The sequence below is a fragment of the Myotis brandtii genome, unplaced genomic scaffold (assembly GCF_000412655.1).
Source record: "Myotis brandtii unplaced genomic scaffold, ASM41265v1 scaffold529, whole genome shotgun sequence".
Classification (NCBI taxonomy): domain Eukaryota; kingdom Metazoa; phylum Chordata; class Mammalia; order Chiroptera; family Vespertilionidae; genus Myotis; species Myotis brandtii.
Genome location: NW_005369934.1, coordinates 126,545 through 141,765, shown reverse-complemented (window position 1 = coordinate 141,765; position 15,221 = coordinate 126,545). Strand labels below are relative to the sequence as shown.

Below are 15,221 nucleotides of genomic sequence, written 5' to 3'. Positions count from 1 at the left end.
CCTGCCCCAGACAGCAGGCTGGTGTGTCGGGGCCACGGGCAGTGCTCTAGCGTATCTCCCGCTCTTTCCCTCATTGTTTTATCAAATGAAGACCTTTCAAAGCTTCTGATATGTAACTGGTTTGGAGGGACCTTTTTCTCCAGCTCATGTTATGCTGCAGACAATGAAGACACCTAAAGTTACATGAAACGGTGAACAAGATGAGTTAACATGGTGTTGGCAGCTTACACTGCATTTCTCCTGCGGAAGGCTTGGGGAGAGCCCTTTCCAAGCAGAACTCTGTCTCGGGAAAGCCCACAGCAGCACGGAGGTCACCAGACATGGGATGGCAGCCTGGTCCCGTTCCTAACTCTCCTCTGACTTCATTCGAATGTTCTGGGAGCCGTTTCCAGAAAGCAAATTGATTTTTATATTTATAGGTCAGATATTTGTATCATACCGTATCTACAAAAGCACGTCAGGCTGGCTCTAAAAATGTTTCAAAGGAGAAATTTCAAAAATAGTTTTGAGTAACGGCCCTATCATTAGTCTCCCACATTTATATGTTAACAGCATAAACACATATTTAGATACTTCACATTTAATGTTTATTTAAAAAATCATTCCTATTGCTTAAAAACATTACCTCTTATCGCACTTTAATCTACCCAGTTCACTTAAGAGAAAGGGACCCGCCCTAACTGGTTTGGCTCAGTGGATAGAGCATTGGCCTGTGGACTGAAAGGTCCCAGGTTCGAATCCGGTCAAGGGCATGTACCTTGGTTGCCGGCACATCCCCAGTGGGAGATGTGCAGGAGGCAGCTGATTGATGTTTCTCTCCCATCGATGTTTCTCTCTATCCTTCTCCCTTCCTCTCTGTAAAAATCAATAAAGTATATTTTAAAAAAGAGAGAGAGAGAGAGAAAGGGACCCATTGGAAGCTCCTTTCCCTGACTTCCCTTTGCTTTGTGTTTGTGACGTGTGCCCAGATGTGTGGACTGCCTACATGCAGGCCTTAGTCCCCGGATAGAGGGCTGCAGACTTGGGCTCAGCGAGCCCAACCGCCTTCTCTCCTCTGCACACCACACTGTCCTGAGATCACCTAGACTCAGTGTCGACAAGGCCCAGGTAGTCTGCAACGTCTGTGCCGTGTGGAGGCGTAGGTTCCAAGCAGATCTGCCCTTCCCCTCTCCGTAGGTGCTGTCCTCGCCATGACTTGCACGAGAGCTCACGTAGGCAGGGGGAAAGGGAGGAGGAAGAATCGGAGTTTCTAAGCCACGTCAGTGTGTGACCACATCATGTCCTTCTGGTGGGGCGATGCTGAGGGAATGTTACAGAATCAAGCATCCCACCCCCAGAGCTATAAAATTAAAAATGGAGCCAGGACTCCCCGTACAAAAACATTTCTGTCTCCACCAACATGCATCTTCCTGACAGCGGAGGAGGATGGAGGGCCTTTGCTAATAGTTCCCAGACCCACACCTCCGGGACCTGCAGGAAGGGTGCGCTCTCTGTGGATGGGCCTGTGTCTGTGGACATTCCTGCCCCTCCAGGCTGACAGGAGCCCATATGTTGACCATTAGGGTGTAAAGCAACATTCACTTAAGCCCGTCATCCAATAGGCTGTTTCTCCTCTGGTTGACTTACACGTTGTCATTAATGACACAGATTTATTGAGGGAAGGAAAGAATGTTAAAGAGCAAATGTTGGAGACCGCACATTCATCTACTCACAAGGCTTACCCTCCCCGGCATTAAAAATTGCCAAGTACAGCTAGCAAAGGCTATGTCTCCACTTATCTCAGATGATTTTACTTAATGTTTGCATAACAACTAGGAAAAGTTTGACCGCACAGGAAAGCACGTCCCATTAAATTAGCAAATGCCACTGTGAGATTAAAGTTGTTGAGGCCAGTCCCTGCCAGGCTCTCCACAGCAGCACTCACTAGCCCACCCACGTTACTTCCCACTGCCCCACCTGTGTCCTCTCACCAGGCCATCTTCTCACCGTTCACCAGAGCGACTCTCTGGTACCACAGACCTGTCGACTGTTTGTAAGAGTTACTCCCATCTGCTGCTCCAGACTCTCCTCTGCTTCCTTTAGATTGAAAATCTTCCCCTCCTTTGAGATTCAGGCCCTTCATAGAGCTCTCCCTGGCGGCTCCACACTCAGCTGACCTCCTGAGTCCTATAACGCACGCCATGCAAAGGAGCTCATATGCTGTTTTGAAATGTTTTATCATTTCTCATTCATCTTGTTTCCCCAAGGTCAGGGGTTAGGTCTTATATTTCTTCTATATATTGCATAGTGATCAGGTGGCCAACATATATTTCCTGATTTTTTAAGCATTAAATTTAAAACAATTTAGAAAATTAAAATCAGCTTTCCCTTGCCCAATCAGGGCACACTTCTCCAGGGAGCAGCAACCCAGTCCTCAGGCGCAATGGTGAGAGTGGACTAGCTAACGGGTTATTTATATTCAAATGGTCTCACTTGGTAGATAGAGAACATACACAAAAAGTGTGGCACATTTGTAAATGATAGGTTTTAAAATGACAACTTAGAGTCTGCGGCATCAAGGTTCTGTTATTGCAAACAGTAAAATGAATTAACAGTTCATTTAAAACAACTCATTCATTTGTTGAATTGTAGGAACCTTGGGAATTTCTAGGTGAAACACATCTTAAGAGACACAGAGAATTAGTTTGTCCAGGGCTAAGGTAGCCCCAAAGTCTGCCAATCCACAGTGCGGGGCTCTTTCCCCAGGAACGGGAAGTACACATTTAAAAATATGCATTTTAGCCGAAACCGGTTTGGCTCAGTGGACAGAGCGTCGGCCTGCGGACTGGAAGGTCCCGGGTTCGATTCCGGTCAGGGGCATGTGCCTGGGTTGCAGGCACATCCCCAGTAGGAGATGTGCAGGAGGCGGCTGATCGATGTTTCTCTCTCAGATATTTCTCTCTCATCGATGTTTCTGACTATCTCTCTCCCTTCCTCTCTGTAAAAAATCAATAAAATATATATTTAAAAAAAATGCATTTTAAAAGAAGAGATTTACCACACAAGCACAAGATGGGTTTTAAGGGGAAAGTTTAGACGAATTAAGCAAATACATTATTTTAAAGTACTTTAACATCATTCTTTTGTCTGCAACACATTAATGAGGTCACTAGAAATGAATTTTTCTCTATTTCTAAAAGAAAGAATGCCTATTTGGTAAATTCTTTGTTGTGAGTAGCTGAAAGTATATATCAAAGGAAGAAAATGAAAATTTCATTTATTTTTTTCTAAAATTTTCATTTGTTTTGAAAGAAATAAGTTTTTTGTTTTTAAATTTTCACAAATTGAATCTGATTGCCACTATCAATTAATTCAAATTAGGGCACTTTTTAACATATCCTAAAAATACAGAAATTCTAGTGAGCCTGTATTCTGAAAAGTATCGCAGATTTACTGGTCATGTGTATAACAAAACAGAATTGGATGGAAATATTTTTGCTTATGCTAACAATACAATCAAGTGAACTACCCAGTAATTGCACTGATAATAATAAATGAAAAAAGCTCCTCTCCCCCAAAGAGAAAAAGAATTGAATATTTGTTGGCAGCTAAAAGCAATAGATATAGACGGCTGCTGCATTTGGGACTTTCTACTTCATCCAGGGAAATGGGCAGCCAATAACAGCTTCAGCTCTGTAAATGCTCCACTAGTGCACTTGAATATGAGGAAAAACTTCACTTAATGCTTAACTTACGCTTAAATAGGAATTTTCATAAGCTGTATATTACAAAGCAATCAGTGATGAGTGAAGACGTGCTTACTCAAAGCAATCAAGATGTGCCTGTAGAAAAAATCAAGTGAGCTTTAAGCTATGCCACTGTATCAACATAACTAAGAATTCAGTTGCCATTTTGATCAATGTACTTTATGTCATTTCTATCTTGCCACTCAATTCAATTCAACACATGTTTAACGGTAGGTGCTGGGGGTCCAGTGGTGAGCTGATATAGTTCTTGTCATCATGAAATCAGAGTTAAGTGGGACAGGCAGGTTAACAAAAAAACATTTAAACAAATGAATTAAAATGTGTGGCACGTGCTATGAATGAAAGAACAAGTAGAGAAGCAGACAGATCCTGGATACAGTCTAGGAGGAGAGGGAAATGAGAAAGTGGTTAACAACGGACTTGCTTGACCAAGGAGCGGATAGTTGTGCCATTTTCTGAGAAGAGGAACCTGAGGAAAACAAGTTTTGGGAGTGGGAAAAACCAAGAATTCAGTTGTGACCAGAAGCAGGTTGACAGAAATGTGAGCAAGCTGAGGGGAACGGTTAAGAATGGAATTGGATACAAGAAGAGGAGAGGGGACAGAGAGGAAGACTGAAATAGCAGTGAAATGGAGGAGACCACCCGGGAAGAAAAAACAGAGAGAAGAGGGTGGGTCTGAGTCCTGCAGATGCTCAGACTTTATTGACTGATTGATTGAATGCATGGGGATGACATTGGTTAACAAAATTATATAGGTTTCAGGCACACAATTCTATAATACATCATCTGTATATTATATTGTGTGTTCACCATCCCAGATCTTCAGAATTTAGAAGTAGAAGAGGAGAAACTAGCAACTGAACTTGAGGAAGGCCAGCTGTTGAGGCAGGAGGAAAATCAGGGGAATGGGGTGTCTTAGGAAAGAGGGAGGAGCTAATTACATTATATGTTACTAAGAGTTTGAAAAGATGGTCTACTGGTTAATAATTAATATTAATCATACAACATAATCAATTAACTGCCTATGAAATGGTGACTTACAAGCCTCACAAATATGTTTTTCATATTCTCTTCCAGTCTCGCTGTCTTAGCACTTTTTAGATTCATGAATGTCTATAATAAGTCTCAAAGCACAAAGGGAGGAATAACTTTTTCAAAATGACAAATGAAGGATAAGACCTTGTAATAGAGCAATGGAGTGAGGACGGAAACCTAAGAAACACCACTTTCCTGTCTGGCTCGAGGGCTATGCCCCATGGCTGCCAACCTGGCTGATCTGCAGCCTGGGAGGCCAGGAGGGCGTGGGCCCAGCTTGTCTTCCTCATCTGTGCATTCAAGGGGCTTATGACAGTGTGTGGCATATAGAAGGGGCTCAATAAATATGTGTTCTGTGAAGAATTGAGGAACTTAAGATGTACTGGTGGGAACTGTGCATTTAATATCAAAACAAGGCCCACCCATTGCTATTTGCTCACATGTTGTTCCCTTGTTTTTAATCGGGTCACAGTCACAGCGTTTAGAGGTTCTGCAGACCTGGCCACACCAAAGGGCACGTCTAGAACACCAATCTCTGTAAACCACCGTTGGCATTGTGTTTCCGTGGGTTCTAAGCCGTTGGCCAAATATGATTTATGTGAGGAAAACCCTCGATACCCGGACACTTCTCCCATTCACAGCCTACAGCTGTCAGCCAGGTACCGGGCTTTTAGTGGGCTGACCAGTTACACAACCGCAGACTCCATTTGTTTTTTGAACTTGACTGGAGAAGGGTGGAGGGCTGCTTCCTTCCTTTGGCTGATGAGGAGACCTCCGGGTGACCTCCCGCCCAGGTCAGGGCTTGTATATCATAACCAGTGAAAGTGGCCAGTGATTAGGTGCAGACGCTGCTCTGCGAGGATAGCAGCATTCCTTCGTGAGAGATGAACCTATCTCTGACTTAAGAGCTTCTTTGATTTATGGACGCCTGGGGCAATAACTGGAGCAGATAACACAGAACTGCCAGCATACCCATCCCAGAAGCCCAGCGCAGACCTAGCCTCCCGTATGGCCTGCAGAATGTCACATGCGCAGCCTCACACGGCTGTCCATGCTCTTCACATCAAGGGGAGTATTTATAGTCGAACATCAGAGCACTCCGTTTTCAATAGAGGACTCGGGGAAAAGGTCTCTTACTGTTGTTGCCATAAGAATATCTTCCTTAATCGATTTTTGAGCCGATCATTTCTTAGGAATTACTAACAATATTACTATTCTTCAAAAGTTGAAGGGCTTGTAATTGACAGGGCAGTCAAGGCAACCGGGCCAAGTGTGGGTGAAGTTGAGCCCAACCACTTTCCACGCCGCCCCCCGCCCCCCCGCCTTTGTAGGCACTTCATTCCATGATGTCCCCAGGTCCTCATGCTGCCTCTTTATTAGACAAATCTCCCCTCCCCCAAAAAATTCAGGAAGAAAAGTGGTGGAGTAAGGGGAGTATGGATTTCTGTTTTGATTTTTATTAATTCGTTTTGTTTACCATTACAGGCCACAAACTCTTGGGCAAGTTACATGGCTTTTCAGAGCCTCCGTTTCCTTTTCTATAAATAGAGAGAACTGCCATGAAGATTCAGAGAAAATGCGCACAAGGTATGTAGCTCAGGGTCTGACTCTGAGTAGGAATCCACCCAGCGTCCCCCTCCCTTCCCCACCTGGGGTCTGCATCTGTCTGCACCCAGGAATACCTCAGGGTCTTGACTCACCCTTCTGCAATTCTCGTCAAAATTTGTCCTGGTATCATTATGTCAGGACTTCACTGCAAGGCTGACTTGATAACCTTTGTCAAACTGATTCCAGGGAAAGCTGTGAAGGCTGAAACCATTTCAACGTGCTTACTCACAGTAAAGAGGGTTTCTGAAAATGCAGGGTCTGGAGGTGAAAGAACCCGCTCTGACACTGGGCAAGCCAGGGTGGGGGATATTTTTTTGGGGGTGACATTTATCTAGAGATCCTCAAATAAAAAACCTTTTCCTTCTTTGTCTTACAAATAAGAGAATTCCCTCCCCCGCCCCCCAATCATGTCTCCCTGGATTTCTTCTTACCTAATAATTATGGAAAAATCAGGAGTCATGGATTACCTAAACTACTTGATGTGTTAAAGTTCGAAATGCTTACAGAACGTCAGGAACAATGTCCTGAGATTTTAGTTCAATATATCTCTGGAAAGGACCTCACTTTGGAAAATAGTGGACTAGGCTGTGGACTTGATCCACTCCACAAGCCACAATGACAAAACAAGCTGACTCACTCCATTCAACTCATGAGTTAATTTGAATAGGAAACAGGTGCTAACCAACAAGAGGAAAGGCATTCAGTTCCAAGTATCTATTACTTGACCATCTTCAACCTGCTCACCACCATTGCGTTCCCTGTGCTGGCGAGTAGAAGGTGCCCGATAAGTTGAATATTAAATGTGCCTGATATTACAAAGAGCAAAATAAAACAATATGACCACAAGCAAACAGATTGGGTGGTAAGCGATGTACTCTAGGGGAAGGGTATGTTAATTTTAATAGAGAAAATTTTTTTAAAGTCTATATATACTTTGATTGATTTAAAGTTTACTGCAAACTTCTGACTAATTTGGGAGTTCCCTTTACCAGAAAACAGGCTGTCCCTAACGTAGTAAGAGTCTAGTGAAGGGAAGGGTCCCTTGGGGGTGTGCTCACTCTGTGACACGTGCATGCTGCAAGGATCTTAGCCTTGACCCCAAACCTTCTTTCATGATGAGAGAGCAGAGCTCAGAGGGGGAATGCCGATGTGAGTTTGATGACGGAATCCCCCTTCTCCCAGGTCTCAGATTCTGTCACACCTCCCTGCCTCTACAAAGAGAAGTTAGGAGCCACGCCAGGATGATCCTGAACCACACACTTCCATGACTGTTTTGACTGACTTGCTCGGTTGCACACTATGGCGAGGATAAAGCCTCGTCTTTGGAAGGCCACAGATCACACAGACAGGTGCAAGTCCCTTAGCAGCTGTGTGGGTTGAATCAAGCTTTCTAACGGGAAATCTGCATCTTATCCATGTGGCTATTTGTACATGACTCCAAATATGAAAAGTATTTGATCTGTACTTTTGCTTGCATGATGTCAAACATCCCGAATCACCAAAGCAATCATCGAGAATTACAATCAAGAGAATTACAGCCCTAGCCTGCTTGGTTCAATGGATAGAGCATTGGCCTGCGGACTGAAGGGTCCTGGGTTGGATTCTGGTCAAGGACACATGCCTGGGTTGCAGGCTCAATCCCCAGTAGGGGGTGTGCAGGAGGCAGCCAATCAATGATTCTCTCTCATCATTGATGTTTCCATCTCTCTCACCCTCTCCCTTCCTCTCTGAAATCAATAAAAAATATATTTAAGGAAAAAAGAGAATTACAAATAAATATTGCAAGGTTTGCATGGATGACTTTGGCATTTTCTTAGGTTCAGCTCAAAAGGCATTAAGTACAGTTCAGGTAACTTATGAATAATCTAGGAATGTTACTGGAATTCTGATCTAGTACATTGGAACTAACTACTTAAAAAAAACAACAACAACTGTAACAGGGTGGCTCCTGATTAATCAACACCAACTGTTCACATATTTGTAAGTCAGCTAAGCTAAAATGAGTTTAGGGAGAAGTAAATGAAGAGAATGAATAAGTTATATCGCTTCCCTCAGAAAGTCACACTGCGGCAGTGTGCTCTGTGGCTGGCACATCTGGAGGCAGAGTAACATGATTACAAGAATGAATGAATTCAGGTGCAGATCCCTGCTCTGCCTGCCTCTTACCAACTGAAGGTCCTTGGGCAAAATCCATAACCTGTCTGTCAGAGCCTCAGTCTCCTCTCCCATAAAATGGGATAATAACATGCCCACCTTACAGACTTCCCATGAGAGTCAAGGAGAGAATGTAGACCAAGCCCTAACACATGGCAGGTGCTGCGGACGTGTTTGCTATTTTAGGATCAAGAAACAGAACTGTGTTCTAATATAGGGAGTAGGAAAAGCAACGTGTGCAAGAATAACAGTGTCCTGAAGTTGCCCAATCTCCTCGTGAGGAAGAGAAAGTAAGGTCTTTGTCACTGAATATCCAGGAGGCAGTTAAGCGATCATCAAGCATAACTGTTTACTTTACTGTGCAAACTGCTTCAATCAAAACAAAACAAAACAAAATAGAAACGAAGTCCCAGGGAAGCAGGCCCTCTTAATTTTGAAATGAGGTTTTTGCTTCACAAGGCCTGTGCACGTGCACGCCCTCGGAGACAGGTAGGGACAAGTTATAGTGTCAGGGTCAAGAGCACAGGCCATGGAGTCAGCCAGCCAGACATCTCTCCCCTCCAAGACCAATGAGGTCCTGAGCTGGTCCTTCCCTTTTCTCACGTGTACAATGGGAACGATGACATCTAGGGCTGCTTATCTGACTAAAACATAAGCTGAGAATTTGGATCTTGGTTGATCAACCAGAAGCCACCCTCTTCTTCCTTCTTCCTTCTTCCTTCTCCTTCTTCTCTTTTTTTTTTTTTTAGGAAACCAGTTCCAATGCACTGATGTCATAGGGTGGCTCAAAGGATGAAATAAAACCACATGTGCAGTACCTGGCACACAGGAGTCAATGGGTAGTTCCTAAAATGATCCCAATAGCATTATCCCCAGGGTCTGTCCCAGGACCCTGAGATTAAGCAGCTACTTAACAGCAGAGAAGGACACAACCTCTGGGACAATCTGTATCGAAGCACAGGTTTCATGGGGATTCTGCTCAAACTGTGGCGCAGCAGGAAGGAAGACTTGCTAGAGGTCCCCAAGCTCGTCAGGAATGCTGCAGGGCACAGCAGCGGGCCCTCCGCTTGGTAGCTATTAATTCAGAGACTGCATGTACGAACCTGCTCAAGTGCTGCAAAGAGCTAGCTCATCAACCTGGAAGGAAATGCAACCTCTCAGGTCAAAGAAGAGGCCTGGACTTCTGGTGACATTCCCTGGTCATCGTGCTTCTTGGTCAGTCTAAGGTTAGGAGCTGGTGGCCGTCTGCACTATTTTACTGGTTCCTTTGCAATTACTTTGGGATGAAAAACAAACTGGGAATTGACATTCAAGGATGTTTTTCTGATCATGGGTTCCCTACTAAGTCTCAGAAGTTGGCTTGAGCCAAAGTTGGCTGTGGGCTCCCTATCACCTCCTGTCCACTTGTACTCGTTCTTATTTTGTACCAGATTCTTTGCAAAGACTGTGCTAAGCCTGGAGTTCAGTGCGGACCAGGAGGGGTGAGAAGTGGGCACAGCGCACTTGCAAAACACACCAGGGGGCAGCTGTGCTGAGGCTGACGGAGCTGCTCCTGAGTGGGTTCAAAGAGAAAAGGTGCTGTGTGCAAGGGGAGGTGTGGGAGCCGAAGCGCCTCTTACACAGCCCTCATCCATCGCCCACCGGCAGCCAAGCCAGTGGGCTGAATTCCTTCTCTAGTATTTGGCAACTTCTGAGCATAGTGGAAAGTGCAAAGGAGTGTGAAGTACGGCAGATTTCAAAAACGGGCAAACTTGAAAGCCCTGGGACCCAGAGGTCGGCTCTGCAAAGGGGAATACACACTGCAAAGCTATCCTCCTCCCGGCTGCAGAACCACAGGTTGACCACCTTCAACCTGCTCACCACCATTGCACAGGAAAGGCGCTGGGATGCTATACATAGTGCGAGTTAACCCACCAACTCCAGTTTTATCCAGGCAGGAGAATTTTCCTAATCTGCATATTTTGACTTTTTTTAAGGTGTATTTTATTGATTTCAGAGAGGAAGGAAGAAGGAGAGAGAGAGAGAGAGAGAGAGAGAGAGAGAGAATCATCAATGATGAGAGAGAATCATTGATCGGCTGCCTCCTGCATATCCCCCACTGGGGATCAAGCCTGAAATCTGGGCATATGCCCTTGACCAGAATCGAACCTGGGACCCTTCAGTCTGCAGGCCGACGCTCTATCCACTGAGCCAAACCGGCTGGGGCCGTATTTTGACTTTTTGCCACAAACATTCTTGTTGGGTTCCCATTTCTCCAACATCTTAGGAGAGCTCTTTGTGCACTTTAAATATGAATGATAAGAACATGAGCTTTTTGCCTGAAGGCAGCAGCTGCACTCACAGGACTGGGGAGCTGAAAACACAGAACTGCCTTTACCTGGGCAGTGCTGACCGCTGGAGAATTACGTGCAGTGAGTAAAGTGTTTTCAACTTACCTGCATCTCGGTCCCTGATACAGTAGTCTGGAGAATTCTCAAAATACACGAGGTCATTTTTCGTTGGCTTCTTAAACCTCTTGTTGGCCACAGTGAAGCCAGTGCCGTCCTGGTTCATGACCACCTGGATGGCCCCGTTGTACTTCTTCCACAGGTAGTCGCCCGTCCTCCTGAAGTCGGCCATGGCCAGCCAGCACGTCCTCAGCGTACAGGAACCGCTCACACCGTGGCACTTGCACTCTTGCTTCAAGAACCGCTTCACAGCCTGTGGGGAAAGACAGGCTGTCCAATGGAAGTGGACTCAAGTGCGTGACATGTGCTACAACTTCCCGAACAACAGGAAGTGACTGCAGACACAGGATCCCGGGGTTAGGACGGGGAGACGTCTGTGGTCACTTGCTGGTCATGTCAGCCACACTGCACTGACCGCATAGCATACAGGGAGGTGGGGAGGGGGAGGCATGGCCTGGCTCTGAGCCCCATTAGGCTACCTGTATGTCAAAAACTGCACTCATTTGAATTTAATAGGGAAAGGGGCCAGTTTGAAGAGTAAGGCAATGAATTAGAGGATTCTGTAAATAAATATAGCTGTATTCTATTTAAAAATGTATGCTATTATGCAAATTTGGTGGACAAACTAATTGCTAAGTCCGCATCACTTACTAAACCGAGACTAACGATTGCTACTATTTATGGGTGCTCTGCGTGTTCCAGGCATTGCGCTAAGGCAACAGTTCTCAACCTGTGGGTCGCGACCCCTTGGGCGGTCGAACGACCCTTTCACAGGGGTCGCCTAAGACCATCCTGCATATCAGATATTTACATTACGATTCATAACAGTAGCAACATTACAGTTATGAAGTAGCAACGAAAATAATTTTATGGTTGGGTCACAACATGAGGAACTGTATTTAAAGGGCCAGAGGGTTGAGAACCACTGCGCTAAGGCCTTCTACACTCTATCTCAGTGACCTTGATCTTCACAACAATCCTACGCTACCTACTGTCCTTATATTTCACACCTTAGGAGGGGAAGCTCCTGGACAGGTGGGAGCAGAGGGGGCAGAGTTGGGGAGCCAAGATGGCCCTCCTAGGGTTATGTCTGTAGCCAACGCCTGCCCATCCAGGGCACCCAGTGAGCCTCATACCAAACACCCAGATATAAAGATATGAGGGTGAGGGCATATCGGGGAGTTGGAGTTCCAGAAAAGTTCATTCTGACATCCTTAAAAAACGCCCAGGTCTTTGTGACCTGGCGTACCAAACTAAAGCCATTCCTCCTTTTCAAAGTCTCTGTCCTGGCCTCCAACGCTGCCTCGTGATGACAAGGACAGATTCCAGATGTCACAGGGCTCCATCTGCCTGCTATGACGAGCTAAGGAGGGAAACACCTCGGTGATCAGCCCAAACTGGGAGGGTGCGAGTGGATTAACAGCCATTCATTCTTGGCTCCTTCAGCTCCAGAATGATTTTGACACGTTTCCAAGCATGTGAATAAATTGGGACTGACTTCCTGGAATGAAGAACATTCCTGCACACTTGGTTCTAACTAGAGCCTTGGTCAGCAACTAAGTCTGTGGAACAGACAAACCAGGTTGGAGCACCAGGAGTAAGTCACCTGGGGTGAGGCCCTGGGAGGTAACCTGGGATATTGGTATCTGTGTGTGTTTGGGGGACAAGGTGGGGGGATAAAGGAGGGTTGAGCATGAGTGCTTCAGGGAGCCTCCCACTCATTCTCACACCCACACGGGTATAACGATATTATGCCAGAATCTCAGGAAGTAGGCAAAGCAGGCGTACAGCTACACCTCCAAGTTCTTAGAAATAATGTTCTCAACGTGTTACGCTAAGAATCTTGTTCAGAGTACCAGCTTGGAAAATGTCATCAAGGGGTTCCCTGGCCCTCTGTCTATACTCCCACACCAGATACCCTCCATCTTGGGGATCCAAATTGAAGAGGGGGACTGTGAACAGGGTGGTTTCTCCTCCTCTGCTCTACGATTGAGCCAAGGACGAAAGCCACAGTCCTGTGAGATCTCCAAGGCTGATCACCTCATAGCCCTTCTTCTTGTCATATTGCTTTGAGTGTCTGATGGGGACAGGCCCTAATTGTCAGTTGTGATCTCTCTCGAGCTTGGGAATTGATTATGAATGCTCATTCTTCGCAGCTTTTTCCTTTTAAAGCTGAGTTATTTACTCATAAGTTAACACTCCTAACTTAAATGATCGGATAGCCCTGGCCGGTGTAGCTCAGTTGGTTGGGTGTCGTCCTGTGCACCAAAAGGTCACCAGTTCCATTCCCACTCAGGGCACATGCCCAGGCTGTGGGTCTGATCCCCAGTCAGGGTGCACGTGGGAGGCAACCCATCAATGTTTTCCTCTCTCTCTCTCCCTTTCCTTTCCTCTCTCTAAAATCAATAAAAAATTTTTTAAAAATAACAAGATATAGCACTGCCCTTCCTTTGTAATGCTAAGTTCCCAGGTTGCAAACTTTAAAGTTGCTATTTTTATATGTTTAATTGGATGGTTTACATATTAATTTAAGATTGGATCTTAAAGATACACCTTATGAATCCTTAAAAATACATGTGGCGGTGGCACACACTGTTGATCATCACTCACTGATGAGTGGAAATAGCCGCTGCCCTCCTCCTTCTTCAGTTTTGTTAGGTGTTGGGCATGCTTCAGAGGTAGCCAGGTCTCTCCCTGACTCCAGAGCAGATCAAATCAATAAGGGGAATTTCATGGTCCTGCCACTGACTCTCCCAGCAGAGGGCATGGGACGATTCCATTTGGGCCAATGTAATGTCAGGAGTAGTCTGCCAGGGACTCGTAAGAAAGGTTTCTTCGCTCTAGTGAACATTTAAAATCTTAATATAAATGGCACCGTGCTTTTCTCAAGTTTTGAATTATGCATACTCTGCTTCCCTCCATTCTTTTGAATAAGTCAAGAATTAATGGGATAATATTACAGACCTATTATAATATGGAAAAAGAGGGAGAGGAATATGGGGGAGTACACTGCATCTTCCAGTCATCAAAAATCTATTAACCAGCCATTCACAGAAGAAACACAGAGTACAGTGGGGCCTTGACTTACGAGTGTCCCAACTAACGAGTTTTTTGAGATACCAGCTGTCTCTCGGCCGATTTTTTGCATTGAGTTGACAGAGTAATTTGAGTTAACGAGCTCCTTAACAAGCTCGGTCTCGGAACGAATTAAACTAGTAAGTCAAGGCCCCACTGTACTAACAAAAAGATGCTTAACTTCGCTAGTAATTAGAGAAATGCAAACTGAAACAATGCAAGATTAGCAGATTAGCATATAGTAAAAAGATTGACTATAAGAATGTTGGTGAGAGTATGGGGAAGGAGATACTTCAACGTGTAAAAAATGAATAAAATATATTTAAAAAAAAAAAGAATGTTGGTGAGAGTATGGGAAAGGAGATACTTCAACAAACTCTTGGTGGGAGAGTAAACTGCTGTGCCATTTAAATGGAGAGCATTTTTGCAACACTGTAAAAATTTTTGATCTACATATCCTTTAACCTTGGTGATTGCACTTTGGAAATATTTGCACAACTTCTGAGGAATTTACACCCACGTGAATGTTCACTGCAGCATAACTAGCAATAGCAAAGTATTAGGAAAAAACCCAAATGACATCAACAGGAAAATATGGTTAAGCACTTTATGGTGTCTGCTTAACAATGCAATATTATGTGGTCCTTGAATAGGTCTTTATTGCAGCCATAAAGGGAAGTCAAGTGATAGAAGCACAATGCAGAACAATACATGTGGCCTGGTCCACGTCTTACAGGCCTGCCTATGTGTATGTGCACAAAGAAGAAAGGGAGAGAGTGTTCTTTTACAGTCAGGCTGCAGTCTGAGGGGCTGCATGGTCTGGAAAAAGAGGGAAAAACAAAAAGTCCAACTATCTGCACAGTAAAATATATACAGGAATGTGGGGCTTGCTTCCTGGCACCTGCAGAGCGCAGAGCCCGCGTTCTCCTTCGGCTACACATTGGAATCAGCTGGGATGTTCCTAGCGCACACAGCTGCCTCTCCCTGGACGGAATACATTAGGAACTGGACTTGGGGGCAGGGCGGCCTTGCAGGTTCTTCGGCTCTCAGGTGCATTTTTTCTTCTTACTTGCATTGTTGAAAGTATTACAGAGTCGCTGTTTTTCCCTCCAATGACACCGCCCCCACCCCCATCCCTCCTTAGCTCCCCGCACCA

The 15,221-nt window shown here is 45.1% G+C and overlaps 1 protein-coding gene across 1 annotated transcript in view; it reads right to left on the bottom strand.

Annotated features, from left to right (window-relative positions):
- The window catches only part of WNT2 (wingless-type MMTV integration site family member 2), a 62,277-nt gene that overhangs the window by 12,671 nt on the left and 34,385 nt on the right, over nt 1–15,221 (bottom strand). Inside the window, exon 4 of the mRNA XM_005877692.2 lies at nt 10,979–11,243. Within this exon, the coding sequence (XP_005877754.1) occupies nt 10,979–11,243 (265 nt within the window). The remainder of the gene's footprint in view (nt 1–10,978; nt 11,244–15,221) is intronic.